Source organism: Trachinotus anak, unplaced genomic scaffold, assembly GCF_046630095.1.
Source record: "Trachinotus anak isolate AG129_WGS33_773 ecotype Australia unplaced genomic scaffold, CSIRO_AGI_Tana_v1 ptg000002l, whole genome shotgun sequence".
NCBI classification, from domain to species: Eukaryota; Metazoa; Chordata; class Actinopteri; order Carangiformes; family Carangidae; genus Trachinotus; species Trachinotus anak.
In genome coordinates, this window is record NW_027273853.1 from 29,470,168 (window position 1) to 29,487,027 (window position 16,860).

Here is a 16,860-nt window from a genome sequence, read left to right on the forward strand (position 1 = left end):
GTAGAGGGAGCAGTGCGATGGAAATATACATGAAACCTCAAGAGCAATTCAAAAGAAACACAACCAAAGAGACCCGGTTTCCTAATGTAGTTTTACAGCTGAATGTTAGTGTAGTAAAAAATAAATGTTACACCTTTGGTGTGAAAATGAGCCACTAAAATCAATTACAGCTGTAAGAAGTTTTTAGTGCAAAGTAAACTACATTTTCCACAAGTCCCTTCGCACCGCGCATGCGCGGTTGTATCATAACGACATGACGAACTGTTATGTTTTCAGTAGCAACCGATGCTCTGAACTGAATAAAGTCGCCACAAAAGGTAAGAAACGTTTTAAAATAAGCACGAAATGTATGTTTTTTTATTCGAACCCACATATTTCACCACTGTGATATATTATCATCATTAGAAGAGCTAGCCCGTTAGCTGCAGACTTGAGCTAACGTTAGCTAACGTAGCTAACTCACCGCAAGTTTGAAATTTGATGAATGATGATTTGAGATAGAAAACAACAAATACTAGACGTCAGTTTTTTCTGGCACCCGCACGTTAACGTTGAGTTTTATTTGAGATATTCTACTTAACTCAAGATAATGTCACGTTCACAAATCTAAAGGATGGTTAGCCAGACTCCGTTTAAAATCTGGCATCTTTTCTTGCTCACCGACGAAATTGACGTTAGATATTATTTCAGACAAATGACTGAAGACTTTAAAGAATTTTAAAATAGCAGTTTTCAGTTCGGCAAATATTCAATACACCAAGCAGCACGTTTTTCAATGTAGTTCTAAATTTTAGAATCTGGTGCCCGTATTGCTCTGTTTTATGTTCAGCAGTGATGTCTGTGGCATCGTGAAACTTTTGCAATAACAATCTAAACAATGTTATAATATAGGGCAGTTCAGGGGTGTCAGTTGTCTGCCGAATACATTAGAAGACACAAGCCATCAATATAAAATCTTAAATCTTTTTCTGCCGTTCACCTTTTGATCTACACAACGAAATTAGTTTTTAATTATGTATTTATAAATGGAGTTTGGCGTAACATTATCTCCGTACACTACCGACCGTCTGTTTTAATTTAGGACTATATACCGACCCAGTGTTTGGCATGAAGTGGCTGTGTTTAATGAAGAACTTTATTTTCAGACTGAAACATGTCCACTCTGCTCGATGAGACAGCAGCAGATGTCCCAGTCAGAGACATCACAGTCAACCTGTCCCGACTCGCAGCTGGTTCTCAAGGTCTGTCTTAACTGTGAGACACCCCGGGAGCATTAGACAGGGGTTAAACCTGATTATTAGTGTTTCCAATTACTTGCTGAAGAGTGTAAGGATATAAATTGTTAATATTCGGTGTGCAACTTTATTTGTGGTATGTTTACTGCTGCATGGAAATTTGAAATTGTGTCTCGTGTAAATGAATAACGTCAAGTCTAAATAAGCAGGATAATTATTGTGAGTAAGCATTCTCTTATAAGCAGGAAGTAGATTCACTCATTAGTCCTGTATGAAGAAGAAAGGAGGACAGTATAAACCTGTTGTGTGTCAGGCAGAGGCATCTGACAATGATTGTTTTTACAAGTGGCCCCACAATCCTACATCCTCCTCATGTCCATCTAACTAACTAAGTTTGGTCATTTGCTATTTATGTTTTCCCACAGATATCTCTCTGTTTCCTGTCCTCGTCTATGTTACCTGTGCATTCTCTACTCATATAACTGTTGTCAGGACACTGACATCTCTTGCTCATTGCTTGTCATGTTGATCCTCTCTGTTTATTTATTATCATCTACAAACAACAAAACAACCGATGAGAATAGTTTTTCTCTGGTGACAGACTCAGCGGTGTACCAAAATGCTCGGGCGCGACAAGACATCTCTCGGGTGTCCAGGGAGGAGCTGGAGGATCGGTTCCTGCGCCTCCATGAGGAGACCTTGCTCCTCAAACAGCATATTCACAAACAGGACGACAAGATCAAGAAGTGAGACTCACACACATATTTTCACTTCACAGTAAAAAGAAACAGAGAAAAATAAAACATCACATGTGACAAAGTTTTGACTTCAGAAATGACAATTAATTGAGTATTTATACTTTACATTTACATGCCAGAGAACTCTGGTCTCATATGTGCTTGTAAATGTGGTAAATGTCCTTTAAAGAACCTTTTTCCACTGTAGCCATTTGTTGTTGCATGTCCATAATGTTGGGGACTCACAGGAGACACGTTAAACACAGAGTGGTCAAAATCTGTGCAGCACAGAAGGAAATAACCTCACACTTAGTCCTGAGTGCAGGTAAAACTGAGCGTCACGTGTGAAACTGGTGCAGAGCCTCTGTAACCTCCACATAGTGACACGGTGATCATTCCTTAGCTTGAACTCTTAGTTTAATCATCTGTCTCCACCTTCAGGCTTGGCACCAAGCTGATGAGGCTGGTGAAGGACAGAGGTCGTATGGAGCAGCTGGCAGCAGGGGGAGCCCAGCTGGCCTCCAGGGTTCGAGACGTGGAGATGGAGGAGATGATGGAGGAGCTCCAGGAGAAGGTCCGGGGACTACAGGCTGAAAACGAGGGGCTGAAACAGCGTCTGCTCGTGGCCAAACAGCAGCTCATCAACTCACAGAGCAGGAGGCCGTCACCATACGGCTACGTCCAGTCAAGAGTCAACTCTGGACTAAAGAAGCTGAGAGACGACTCTCCCTCTCCTTCTCAGACACGACCGAAAAGTGAGGGACAGATATTTAATGTGAAGTCTACAGCAGAGGAGATAACTTTGTTTTAATGAACTTACTGCTGGTTTAATGTAATGTCTGTAAATTCAACCTGTGAAACTCACTGATGGTCATGAAGCATCGTTTAAGTGTTGCATGTTTACTTCACTGTCTCCTTTAGTTCAAGACCTTTTAAAACCCAGTTCATCCTCCTACAGTGAGTCTCTCCTACAGTGATCCCTGTCTCTGACTCTCAGACCTGCTCTGGATGAGGAAATGGATGATTGTGTTAAAACAAATCCTCTGTGAACACACTCTTTGATTTTGTCTCCTGCAGGTATGAGGAGTCTGGAGGGAGGTGGGAGGCCTCCGACTGGCCAGCTGCCTCGGTACGGACACAGCCTGCTGGAGGAGGCCAGGGCTGAGATCCGCAACCTGTGAGTGCTGCACATGACCGGCAGGCAGCTGTCCATCAGTCTCATCACCACATACATCAAACCTGCTTCCAGCAATTACAGAGGTCGAGTGTGTTAGACAGAAACAAGATAACTCAGATGTTAACACATCCTGCATCTTTGATAAACTGTTACACGTGTTGGGATTGTTGTGTAGCATCAACATACCTGTCTCTGCTGTGCCATGAGCATCCGAATAATAACATGATCCAAAGATTTTAATCTCTCAGGTAAGAGCCGTCTGCACAGGCTGCATCACTCATGTCTGTCAGAACAGGTGCAAATCTGCTTTAATCGCTCCAGCTGTTACAGAGGCAGAGTGATGACTAGTGTTTCACTCAGCTTTGTAGACTCAGTCCTTCACACTTTTATTCTCTGTTTTACTCAAATGACTCCAATATTAAAAGAGTTTTCACCTGATGGGAACATTTACCAGTTAAACGTTGTTTGTGTGTGAACCAGAGAGAATGTGATCGAGTCTCAGCGGAGCCACATGGAGGAGATAGAGGGAGCCTCAGAGCTGCTGAGGGAGGCACTGAGGAAGAGGGAGGCAGAGTATGAAGAGAGACTCCTGCAGGTCCGACAACAGCAGAACAACAACCTGAGGTACAGGCCTGTTTTGTGATTGGCTGCAATGATGTGGTCTTCATTCACTGATGAGAGGCTGAGTGTGGAAACATGGAGACATGTGTTGGTGTTTACTACAGCTGCAGATATGAAAACAGAAATGTCTGTGGACACGAGCCTTTGACTCCACCTCATTAAATGTGAGAACTATTGATTGTGTGTAAACAGTCAGGATCCAGGTTCATGATGCACATGGATCTGGTTTCTCTGTCAGGTCACATGTGAACAACAACGTGACGATGATCAAACTGCAGAAGCAGCTGTCTGACAGGTCCAACGCTGTAACAGAGCTGGAGGGTCGATTCCTGCAACTACAAGAGGTGAGATGTTTTTACAGCAGGAAAATCATGAATTCAATACAGAGAAATCAATACGCAGCTCATCTGTTGTCTCTGAGAGTGAATCTGAGATGGTCTCTGCTCAACTTCACCTCATGATTTTCCATCTCGTTCTGTTATTTCATGAGATCCGTCTCTCTCATAACGAGGTTGTCCACCTCCTGTTTAAATCGTACTTTTACTGTTAGTTAAGAAAAAGAGTCAAAGCACGACTGACACAAAAAGACCTAATATAACTCCTCACTGATGACCCTTCACATATACACTTACTGGCCACATTATTAGGTACACCTGTGAAGTTTGGCGTAGTCCAGTACAACAGACCTGCAATAAATTCAGCCATTAGAAAGATAATAATGTTCAGTTTCTACTGATGCCTTTAATGTTGAGCCCACTGGTGAAAAAGCCAACTAACATCAGTCATTTGTCATCAGTGTGAAAGGGCACAATCAGCATTCACTCCCGGGTCACATGACTCTGCAGTAGTCATGGGTATTTATCAGTGATGTAACCACAACATCCAGGTCAACTCGCTAATTTTTACTCCTTTTCCTGCTGTGACATCTTTCAGAGCTCAGTGTGTGTGTGTGTGTGTGTGATGACATTGCTCTCTGCAGTTGTGTGTCCTCAGTCTGAACAGAAAAACTCGTCTGACAGTGTGAAAGGAGTCAGACACCTTTTTCAGTGGGTTTACCTGCCTCTGAGGAACGAGGTGCTGTTCTACAGAGAATCAAAGTAAACGTTGTTGTCCTGAATGTGATCATGTGGGTTTCAGAGTCAGCTGACGCTGAAGGCCAGTCACGACGCAGCGATGCTCAAGGTGGACGAGCTGTCGGAGCAGCTGAAAGCCGAGAGGCTGAAGAGTCTGGACCTGGAGAAGCAGCTGCAGAGCTCCACCATATCCAGGATGAAGATGAAGCAGGTGACTAATACACTACAATGAGAAATGTCTCACGTTTGGTCTGAAGATGTCTCAACCAGGTCAGAACTCTGGTGCTGGTCTACAGGGCACAGCTCCTCTCTGCTTCCACAGACTCAGACCCTGACCCCCCCTCAGCACTCAGAGGTCTCTGGGCTCCTCTCTCTTTCTGGAGTAAACTCCTCAGTGTAACCTGGACAGCAGAGTCCACTCTGCTGCTTTTGGTCAAATATGAACAAGAACATTTCGGTCACACATATTTGACTTTGGAAAGTTGGGTCAGAACACGTGTTTTAAAGATGAATCATTAAAGGAAACATTCAGTATTTTATTACAACAAGGAAAAGACACTTGGTCCTGATGATGAAAAAACTCCAGAATAACCCCCCTCTGCCCCAACAGCTGCTGACAGAGCTTCTGATTATCAGCTGATAACAGCTGATGGACAATCAGCTGGTTTCAAATCAGAGTATGTCTGAAACTGTTGACTGTCAACATCAGAGCCCTGGATCATGACCAGTCAGCAGGGATGGAGCTCCGAGCTCGGTCTGAGGCTCATCTCTGTCCGTCTTGTGTTGCTTAGCTGCAGGAGCAGATCAGTGAACTGGAGCAGGAGCGGGACCTGCTGAAGGAGAACAATGAGAAGCTGGTAAACAGGTGAGAGCCTGAGTTCAAAGCTCCTGACGGTTTCAGGTAGATGCTTTAGTCTGGTCCACTGAGGACAGGTGAAGGTGTTGTTTCAATCTGCGGGACTGTCACACTACTGAAATATTAAAGCTTCATTACGGATGAGCAGCATCACTTCTCACTTTGATTCATTATTGTTATAATTAGATAATAATCATTATCACCATCTTTTGTGTTTCCAGTGCCTTTGATGTGTCTCAGCAGCAGAAATGGAAGATTCAGGAACAGCAGCTGAAGTTACAGATCGCACAGCTGGAGACGGCGCTGAAGGCCGACCTCATCGACAAAAGTGAAATCCTGGACAAAATCAAGGCTGAGCGCGGTACTTTAACTCTGCATGTTAGAGACAGGACTGATGTGCGGCTCTGTGTATGTTTGCAGAGGACAGAGGGATGTACAGCGCTGACATGATGAAGCTCAGCTTATCAATAATCAGTGCCTGTGACAGAGATTTTTACTGAGAACAGATTTACTGTCCTGTTTTCATCAGAGTGATTTGTGGTGTGTTTTCAGATACAAACGAGAAGCTGACAGAAGAAAATAAGAGACTTCAGATCCAGTTTCTGGAGCAGAGACAACAAACGGAGGAACTCAGTGAGCGTTTGAAGCTCTACAGCAGGGTGAGCTGGTCTGACTAATAATGAACACATTCATCAGCTGGCTGCTAACATCACAACCTGCTGTGGAGGCGTGTTTCCTCTGAACAGCTGATTAAAGTCATGATGTGTTTGTTAAAGGAGAACGAGTACGACCTGGCTGAACTGACTGAGGCACTGCTGCTGATTAAGGTGAGTGGAAAAAGAAAGCTTTTTAAAAACACTGTGAGAGTCTGGTTTTCACTGATTTCCCCCCCCCACCAAGACACGTAGGTCCCAGAAGAGTGGTGATCTGGGCTTCCTGAAGGAGGTAGAGGAGGGAGGGAGCAGCAGTACAGAGAGCTCCATCAGAGAGCTACGAGCTGCTCACGCTGAAACCATCCAAGAGCTGGAGAAGACCAGAAACATCCTGAACATGGAGACTAGAATCAGCAAAGACTACAAGGTGAAGGGGGACACATGCAGACCAACAGACGCTGCTTTTGTTTTTGTCTTCTTTCTTCTTCCTTGTTACATGTGTTTTTAGACCAAACTTAGTTTAAAAATTGACAACAAATTCAAATGGTACTGGGTTAACTGGGACAGTGACTGGTTCATCTTTCCTGGTTTTTACCTTCAGTCTGGTCCTCAGCAGTGAAGCACATGATCGTTTCAGTTGAGATTATTTGGCCTTTAAAACTCTTTGTGTGTCTGCACCTTCATGATTCCTCGTGTTGCTGTGTTGTCATAAACGATGTGAACTAACGTCACAGTTACTGTTTGATTTAAACAGACGGACACTCACAGATAAATGTTCTGGTGTAATGTGCAGCAGAAGGGATGTGTCCTGGTGGCCTCAGATTGTTCTCTGATAAAATGTGCAGATGGAGCTGGAGGCTGTGAAACAGAAGATGAAAAGTGACAGGGTGGAGTTTGAGCAGAAGCTGGAGCAACAGGCTCAGCTGCTCGACTCCAGGACGGCAAAGATCAAGAAACTGGAAGGTAAAAAACAAATATCTGTATTTGTATTATGTCAAACTATAATGGACCACCATCCAAAACCTGATCTAGTCAAACTACACCCAGGCCAGTGATCAGTGTAGCTGCTCTGTTACAGGAGAAGTGTTGTAACTGAAGAGCAGAGGATGAAGATGTGCCTGGCAGTTTATGATGAGCATGAAACTGAACAGCCAATCACAGAGCTGCATATTAACAATCAGCTGAAGCTAAAAAGTATGATGACGTGTTCTGTTCACAACTGCAGTGATGAAGAGTCTCATGTCTGACCAGACTGCTCCTCCTCCTCCTCATCATCATCAGTACTGTGGTGTTTAGAGACTGATAGTCACTGTCCTTCACTCTTTATTAACGGAGCAGTGAGAAGGAACCAGCAGCTCCTCTTCAGGGTTTGATGTGGGACTGTGCAGTGAGATCTCCTCTGTCTGAATTCTGCTCCTCAGCTCAGCTCAGAGACGTCGCCTACGGCACCAAAACCTACGTCTTTAAACCAGACGTCACAGATGAGGATGAAGAGGATGACTTTGACGAAGCTCTTCACCTGGAGCATGGAGAAAACCTTCTGGAGCTGCAGATAGTCAGTGCCATGCTGTCTCCGTCTGCCCTGGAGGCTCTGGGTGACGCTGAACCGTCCACCTTCTGTACATACTCCTTCTACCTGTTCGAGCTGCACTCCACTCCGGTGGTGACGGGCCACAAACCCAAGTACGGCTTCACGTCCAGGTACGTGGTGAACATGGACGACCGCCTCCTCGACTACCTCAGCAGATCCTCTGTGACTGTGGAGCTGCATCAGGCTCTGGGTCTGGACTGGAGGACGTTGGCCACCGGACAAGTGCGACTGCAGCAGCTGCTAGAGCATGATGGGAAGGTTCATGGGACGGTACCGCTGGTCGGTGAGTGAGACCCTGAGACACACACACAGGGTTTAGACTTGGTCAGCACAGTCTGAAGAAGTGGTTTGTAAAATGTGTTTCTTTTCTGGAGGCTGTTAGTCCAGTAAAGAAGCAGTAAGAACTAGACAGGTCCAAGTCCAGGTCCAGGTCTGACTGTAACCATCAACAACAATAATATTAATAATTATAATAATTAGGATTTAAATGAACTGTAAATAAATGACATTTAACTGTGTTTCCTCCTCAGCTACATCTGATGAGGTGCGGTCTGTGGGCTCTGTGGATTTCTGGCTGAGGCTGAGGATCCCCATGACGGAAACCATCCGCCTCTATAAGGAGAAGGTCAAGGCTGTGGGCTACATCCACACCGCCCTGAACGAAGACGCACAGGTACCTGCTCTTAACTTCAGTCATTTCATTAAAACTTCTGCTGTTTCTGTCAGTTTCAGACAGAAACAGCGGGAACATCACTGACCACCACCTGCAGGCTTTCAGGTGCTTCAGATGAGACTGTAGCTGCTGCAGGCAGTGGTGTTAGTCCCTGTGTGTGTCTGTGTGTGTCTGTTAAACACTATGACTGCTCCTGCTGCAGGAGCAAAATCTGATTTTAACTAAATGAATTAATTATATCATTAGAAATGATTATTTTTAGCTATCAGCCAGGAAACACCAACAAGACTCTGATGTTAACGGCAATAAATTCATGGAGTGTAACTGCAGGCTTTATCTTTACCTTTGGGTCTCCTTTCTTCCAAAACCAGTGTGACTGAGACAGATTAAACTCTGTGATTCTCTGTGAGATATGAAACTTTACCTGGACCTAGAAACCCAGAGATGCCTGATCAGTCAGGTGAGCAGAGAGGCTGTACACAAATCAGCAGCTCTGTCAGGTGAAACTGAAACTGCAAAAAATAATGAAATCATCGAATTGTCTGTTTTTTATTTGTTTGTAATGATGCAGAAGAACCAAACATCACAACAAGAGCAGGACACAGTCAGTATGTGTATTTTAGCTTGAACAGTGAATTGATCTTCAGAAGAGTTTCTGAGCCACGGTCCTGTTCGTACAGACAGAGCTGCAGACTGACAGGAGCTGTGTCGAAGGTTCAGTTCAGTCTGTAGATGAACCGTCTCATGTTGCTCCTCAGACACCGAGCAGCAGCTGGAACCAGCTCTTCATCACGGTCCACGGCTGTCGAGACCTCAGGCCCAGGAGCTTCCAGCAGCCCAGTCCCTACGTGGTCTACAAGTTCTTCGACTTCTCCGACTACCCTACTGCCACTGTTCATGATGACTGTGACCCCTACTTCAATGACCTCAGGTCCTACTCAGTCCTGATGGATGAAGGTCTGGACCAGTACCTGAAGACTGAGCTCCTTCAGCTCTATGTGTTCGACTACAAGGAGGAGCACATGGACGTGTACCTGGGCAAGGCCAGAGTCCCTCTGCTGTCACTGGCTCAGGACGAGAGGATCACAGGTGAAGCTTCCCGGGGTCTGTGTGAGTCTGGGGCTGCAGGACTCTGGTCTTCCTCAGGGTGTGATCTTGTCTAAACTAGTTTTTCATGTTTCATTTTTCTGTTTGGTTCAAGGATACAACCAATGATCAATTTTCATAATCAATTTCATATTTCACTTATTATTTAAGCCCAGAATCAGATGATTACAGACAAAAGTAAAAAATATCTGCTGCTGGATGAAGATCATTTTCTCAGAGGTTTACTGAGGCAGCAGGACCTGCTCAGGTTCTTGAAGACGATTCACCCCTCACCTGAACATTGAGGTTTGTCCTGTTTGTCCCTCAGGTGTGTTTGCACTGACCGACCCTTCTGGACTCCCCGCCGGCCACATAGAGGTGACTCTGAGGTGGAAGTCCACCTACCACCCTGTTGAAGAGTTCATCCCTGAAGAGGAGCCTCCAGAGGAGCCTGCTGAGCAGAAGAAAGAACTCGGTGTGGATGAAGAGAAGGGAGACAAACTCCTGAGGGACAGAGACCTGGAAGAGATACTGCAGGAGGAGGAGTACCGAGATCGTCTTCACCTCTCCACCTCTCTCCCTGATATTCCTGCATCTAAGGTCAGGAGATTAATCGATACAGTCGTGCTTCAGCTACTGGTGCTGCTGAGGCCAGTGTCTGTTTTACCATTTAAACAAGCAGGACAACCAAAACAAATTTAATTCAGATGTATGTTTTTATTATGGTGCAGAAAGTGAATAAAGAGGTGTATTTGTCCTGCTGTTGGACAAAGTGTTTTTGGATGTTTTTCTGTCTGAATGTTTTCTCACCATCAGGCCCCACAACCAAAACTCAGACAGAAGACACCAGCAAGAGACGGACTGGCTGCCAAGAGAGTCACATTCATCGACCTCACAGCTGCAGACGACCAGGTGAGATTTGTAACAGAACCAAAAGCAGCTGATTTAAGACTGAAACCAGCTGATTTAAGACTGAAACCAGCTGACACTAGACTGAAACCAGCTGACACTAGATTATAAGCAGCTGACTCTAGACTGAAACCAGCTGACTTTAGACGGAAACCAGCTGAGACTAGACTGAAACCAGCTGACTTTAGACTGAAACCAGCTGATACTAGACTTAAACCAGCTGACTTTAGACTGAAACCAGCTGACACTAGATTAAAACCAGCTGACACTAGACTGAAACCAGCTGATTCTAGACAGAAACCAGCTGACACTTGACAGAAACCAGCTGACACTAGACTGAAACCAGCTGACACTAGATTAAAACCAGCTGACACTAGACTGAAACCAGCTGACACTAGACTGAAACCAGCTGACACTAGATTAAAAGCAGCTGACACTAGACTGAAACCAGCTGATTTTAGGCTGAAACCAGCTGACACTAGACAGAAACCAGCTGACACTAGACTGAAACCAGCTCATACTAGACTGAAACCAGCTGATACCAGACTGAAACCAGCTGACACTAGACTGAAACCAGCTCATACTAGACACAAACCAGCTGACACTAGACTGAAACCAGCTCATACTAGACACAAACCAGCTGACACTAGACTGAAACCAGCTCATACTAGACACAAACCAGCTGACACTGGAAAGGATGTGGTCCAGACAGATGCTGGGTCTAGACCTGGCCTTGTTGAAGGACAGTTGTGTGTGTTTTTATTGGAGTTGTTGACAGCAGAGAGTCAGACTGATATAAACATGTTTGATGTTGTGCTGTATCTTCTGTCAGGGTGAGGACCGGAGCTCAGCAGGTCTCAGTGAGTCTGCAGACAACAGAGAGATGATATCATCACCTGGTGTACAGGTAAACTCAGACAGTAAAGAGGAAACTTACTGACTGTATTAAACCACAGGGTGTGGATACGTCCTGAAGCTGCTGCTCTCTGCTGCAGTGTCAGGTGGACTCTGTGTGACTGTGTGTGTTAATCACAGGTGCAGTCAAAAGTGACTCCAGAGGAAGAGGAAGATGAAGATGAGTCTCACTTCTCTGAAGGACAGCTGGTCCCAGCGAGCTCCCAGTCCTGCTCTGATGACTCTGAAGTCTCTGAGGATTTAGTCCAAGGTGAGGAAGTGTGTATTGATTATTGATTGTGAGGCTCACTGACAGTAATCAATAAGAACAGGTTGTTGATGTGGTTTTGGATCCACTCAGACTCTGTAGCTTCTCTCTTGTTCTGTGGTTCTGCAGCAGCCTTCTTGTGTTTACGCCCTGCACTATGTCTTAAAGGTGCTGATGTTTTTGTCTCAGGGTTTCCTGAGTAGAACAGACATTAATATTGAATATGCTGCCAATAATCTTTAGGGCAGAGCTCATTAATGTTAATGACAGCGAACGCCTCACTCAGCTTGTTGCTCTGTGTTAGCCACCCACCTGATGCCAGGTGAGTCCAGGAGACAATGTGTTCAAATCTTTATAATTCACTGTTTATTTCTTTCTTTAAAGCAGACTGTTGTTTTCCCACACTCACAGCTCACAGCTCCTTCTTCACAGTCACAGGGTCTTGTTTTCTACCAATGATTTATCTCCGTTCAGATGTGGAGGAGGCTCCAGCAGCCAAACAGGATCAGAGCGAATTGACTCAGTCCGACAGCGATGACTGCATCGTTCACGGTCAGGCCACATGGAGGAAGGTCAGTGAAGCCCCTCCCTCTGTTTACCTCCCACACACCTGGAGAGGATGGAGTCATTGTGCAGGGACAGAACAGATGGAATAAATCAGTGGTTCGGGGGATTGTTGTGTTGTTATCATGTTGTTATCACACAGCTGAACTCACGCTGTGATTTGTGAAGGTGTTTGTGGAGGTTGAGTTCGATTTTATTCTGCGTACGATCAGGAGGTTGTTTCTGAGCACTCACTCTGTTCATTCACACATTCATTATTTATTTGTAAGAGAAGATGGAGAGTCGGTCCACTGTCCAGTCAGGAGAGACTAATTACACTGAGTCTCTATGTTAAACATAAATAACATCAGACGTCTGAACAACATCCACAACACAGAGATCTTGAGTCAGTTTAAATGTTAAACGACAGAAACATGTTTCCTTCTGTCAGTGAATGAATCCATGAATCAGCTGATCGGGGGGGGGGGGTGTGTAACAATGATGTGGGTACAGCAGGACACCGGAGCTGAACTGGACTCTGATGAGCTCTGGTCCATGTCTTCCTCAGCCCTCGGAGCGAGTCCGGGTGGAGATTGTGTCTCTGAGCCTGAGGCCGGAGTCCCGCGTGGCCCGGGACAGCAGTGTGGTGCGTCTGTTTGTGGAGTACTCCTTCCTGGATCTGCCCACGGAGGAAACCCCCCTCTCCCTGCCCAAACCCCCCCAGGGCAAGAGCATCAACTACAACTACAGCAAAGGTGAGACCTGGACCTGGTCTTTGTTTCACTGCTGGTGGAGACAAAGTCCAGCAGAGAAATAACTACACAACAACTGAGGCGTCTCTGCTGTCGCCGTGTCTTTACAGCCGCATCACATCACACTGGTGTACACATCACCATATAAACAACGTTGTGTTGAGGTATTTTAACACAAACACACACGTCTGACAGTGAAGGTAGCGTTGATACAACTACTCACAGTCATCGTTATTACATCACTGATGACGACAAGTGGACGAGGCTACTTTTGAATATGAGATCATGTTTCTCTGCAGCAGCTGTAAATATAGTTTGATGTCAAATCCTGAGGAGACGTCACCTGTGTGTCTCTGCTTCAGTCGTTCCTGTGGACGCTGAGGACAACGGGGCGAGGCGGCGGCTGCTGAGGGGAGTCCTGCAGGGACGAAACCCCCCGATGGAAAGGTGAGAGCACACCTGAGGACAGAGCCGTTTAGTGAGAAGGTTGAGAGACTCACACACAGCTGGATTAATGAAGTTTTACTGGAGGGGGTTCAGAGGTCACATGTGTTCAGTAAAAGAAGGAAAACTTCAGCTGTGTCCCGTCACTTTAAATATCAGGAGTGAATCAGCAGTTTCTATTTCTCCACACCTGGAATAAAATCAGAGCTACCTGCACGGCTGTTAGACCTGCCCCCTTAAGATCAAGGTCCAATCACTTCACTTTGCATCAGTGAACACAGAGCAAGGCAGAACAACAGCATGAAACTTTAAAGAGACTTTCCACTGAAAAAATTCAATTCAATTCAATTTTATTTGTATAGCGCCAAATCATAATATACATTATCTCAAGGCTCTTTACAGGGTCAGGTCGAGACCTTACTTTGTTACAGAGAAAAACCCAACAGTTCCCACAAAGAGCAGCACTTGGCGACAGGGGGGAGGAAAAACTCCCTTTTAACAGGAAGAAACCTCCAACAGAACCGGGCTCAGGGTGGGGGGGTCTGTCTCGACCGGTTGGGTTTAGGAGGAGAAAAAGGGGGGGTGGGGGGAGGAGAGAGGAGAAAAGAGAGAGAGAGAGAGACCAGGAACAGCTGTGTAGGTAATGGTGTTATCAATAATGATCACAGATAACAGTGGTTAATAGTAATGATGAGTAGTGGTGGATCTGGATCCTGCTGCTCCAGAGGCAGAGAGACCTGCAGAATGAGGACAGAGAGAGAGAGAGCGAGCCCAGTGCATCATGGGAACCCCCAGCTCTCCAAGGTACGATGGTGCCTGTCCATTAATGGCTTTGTAGGTGAGGAGGAGGATTTTAAATTCTATCCTGGATTTTACAGGGAGCCAATGCAGAGAAGCTAACACAGGAGAGATGTGATCTGGTTTCCTAGTTCCTGTCAGTACTCGTGCTGCCGCATTCTGGATCAATTGGAGGCTTTTTACTGCATTTTTGGGACATTCTGACAATAAAGAGTTACAGTAGTCCAGTCTTGAGGTAACAAATGCATGAACTAGCTTTTCAGCTTCCTTTAGACACAGAATGGGTCTGATTTTTGCAATATTGCGCAGGCGGAAGAAGGCTGTCCTAGAGACTTGCTTTATATGTGAAGTAAAGGACAAGTCCTGGTCAAAAATGACACCAAGGTTTCTGACTGTAGCACTGGAGGACAAGGTGATGTCATCCAGAGTCAGTATATTATCACATAGTGTATCTCTGAGGTGGTTTGAGCCAATTACAATAACTTCAGTTTTGTCTGAAATTACTGGTCATCCAGGTTTTTATGTCCTTAAGACACACCTGAAGCTTGGCTACCTGGTTAGTCTCACCTGGCTTCATGGATAAGTACAGCTGGGTGTCATCTGCATAACAATGGAAATTTATCTGGTGCCTCCTAATAATGTTTCCTAGAGGAAGCGTATATAGAGTGAAAAGTATTGGTCCTAGCACCGAACCTTGTGGAACTCCATGACTGACTGTAGTGTTGATAGAAGAGTCATTATTAACATGAACAAACTGGAGTCTATCTGAGAGATATGACTTAAACCAGCTTAGTGCGGTTCCTTTAATGCCGACCATATGTTCTAGTCTCTGTAATAAAATCTTATGATTGATGGTGTCAAATGCAGCACTAAGATCTAGCAGAACAAGTACAGAGACAAGTCCATTGTCTGAGGCTATGAGGAGATCATTGGTAACCTTAACCAGAGCTGTTTCTGTGCTATGATGGACTCTAAAATCCATTTCTGTGCAAATAATCACATAACTGGTTTGCAACAACCTTCTCAAGGATTTTGGAAATAAAGGGGAGGTTGGATATAGGTCTATAATTGGCTAAAACATCTGGATCAAGAGTAGGCTTTTTAAGTCGAGGTTTAATTACTGCAACTTTAAAAGCCTGCGGTACATAACCAGTTGATAAAGATAAGTTAATCAGACTTGAAATAATTCTCACATGAGTCAGGTTCACCTGTCGTGAGCTCAGGTAAAGATAAGTCAAACATCAATGATCAGCAGAATCATTGATCCTGGAAGTTACAACCTAAATGATCTTTCATAATAATTATCACACCGACAGTCAATCATTAAAGATTCTGGAAGCACCTGCAGGAGGTATGACATCACCAGTTTAGAGCCAATTAGGGAGGATGTTGAAGTCCTGCTGATGTTTGACAGGATCCGGTTCACGGTGGTGAGTGAGCCTCCAGAGGAGGAGGAGCAGGAGAGGGAGTGTGAGGACGTGGGAGTGGCCTTCATCAGGATCCCTGAGATCCTGGAGAAACAACGAGACCTGACAGAGACCAGTCTGAACGGTCAGCACACACACACACACACACACACACACACACACACACACACACACACACACACACACACACACACACACACACAGAGACACACAGACACACACATACACAGAGACACACACACACACACACACACACAGACTGTGACGACCAGCAGGAGTGTGTGTGTGTGTGTGTGTGTGTGTGTGTGTGTGTGTGTGTGTGTGTGTGTGTGTGTGTGTGTGTTCTGCAGTTCTGGATGTGGAGGACAGCAGTGAAGTGGTCGGCAGTCTGATCGTGTCTGTGGAGGGACTGGAGGCTCTGCAGGCCATCGTGCAGGACCAGGACTCTGGAGGAACCCTGGTCTCATCCCTGCTTCCATCAGCTTGAGGTGGCACTGACTCAGCATCATGTGACCCAACACACCAGAGAAGCTAAGACCAGCTGTCATCTTCATACCTGAAGTCTCCCCAGGACGGGTTTTCCCCTGGTCTGTATCAGTGTGGTTCTACATCTAGTTCTAGTCAGGGCCAGATGTTGGTCATGTTCAGCTGAAGAACAGACCTGTCCTCAGTGAGCAGGTGGATGTCTCAATAAAAACCGGACCAGGACTAATCTCATGAACTGTCAGTGACTATATTAAAGAGGAACCAACATGTGTAAATGTTGTACAGCAGCTGTTAGAATGATCTGTGTTTACAGAGGGATCCGTTTTTATTTCATTATTTAATGATGTTTTTGATGAATTAGTCTGAGTGTGTTGAAACAGGTGAAGAGACTCACCTGAGATTCACAGTTCAGACTGAATCATGTGTCTCTATAGTGTCTGTTTCTAGGAGAGAAACGTGCCTTAAATCCGATGTTTCCTCAGTGATGTTTTGTATTGTGCTCTAATAAAGAGTGAATTTCTGTATCAAGTTTATTTTACACTTTAACTTCAACCTGCTGCTGTTGGAAGATCATCACCATCATCATCATCATCATCACACAGCTCTGATCCAAGGTAAAAAATATGGATCTGGTCAG

General features: G+C 45.2%; 1 protein-coding gene across 2 annotated transcripts; it reads left to right on the forward strand.

The window, feature by feature from the left end:
• Positions 1-202: 202 nt before the first annotated feature.
• Positions 203-16,747, forward strand: rpgrip1l (RPGRIP1 like). Of its 2 annotated transcripts, XM_071461981.1 has the most exons (26): positions 203-317; positions 1,146-1,241; positions 1,837-1,981; positions 2,414-2,727; positions 3,050-3,149; positions 3,630-3,773; positions 4,009-4,114; positions 4,908-5,054; positions 5,635-5,708; positions 5,921-6,060; positions 6,252-6,358; positions 6,476-6,526; positions 6,600-6,779; positions 7,198-7,315; positions 7,774-8,226; positions 8,474-8,616; positions 9,375-9,705; positions 10,031-10,302; positions 10,519-10,614; positions 11,444-11,518; positions 11,647-11,776; positions 12,248-12,345; positions 12,885-13,071; positions 13,431-13,515; positions 15,725-15,861; positions 16,088-16,747. In XM_071461981.1, the coding sequence occupies exons 2-26, from the start codon at positions 1,154-1,156 to the stop codon at positions 16,222-16,224; spliced, it is 3,858 nt and encodes a 1,285-aa protein (XP_071318082.1). In that variant the 5' UTR covers positions 203-317; positions 1,146-1,153; the 3' UTR covers positions 16,225-16,747. The 2 variants fall into 2 exon arrangements, with proteins under 2 accessions (XP_071318082.1, XP_071318090.1); XM_071461989.1 differs by lacking the exons at positions 203-317; positions 1,146-1,241; positions 1,837-1,981; positions 2,414-2,727; positions 3,050-3,149 and adding an exon at positions 3,183-3,397.
• Positions 16,748-16,860: the final 113 nt, after the last annotated feature.

Coding starts and splice junctions, on each gene's coding strand:
- rpgrip1l (XM_071461981.1), top strand. CDS start 1,154: ATGTCCACTCTGCTCGATGAGACAGCAGCAGATGTCCCAGTCAGAGAC. Junction 9,706..10,030: donor TCAGGACGAGAGGATCACAG/GTGAAGCTTCCC, acceptor TTTGTCCCTCAG/GTGTGTTTGCACTGACCGAC. Junction 11,777..12,247: donor CTCTGAGGATTTAGTCCAAG/GTGAGGAAGTGT, acceptor ATCTCCGTTCAG/ATGTGGAGGAGGCTCCAGCA.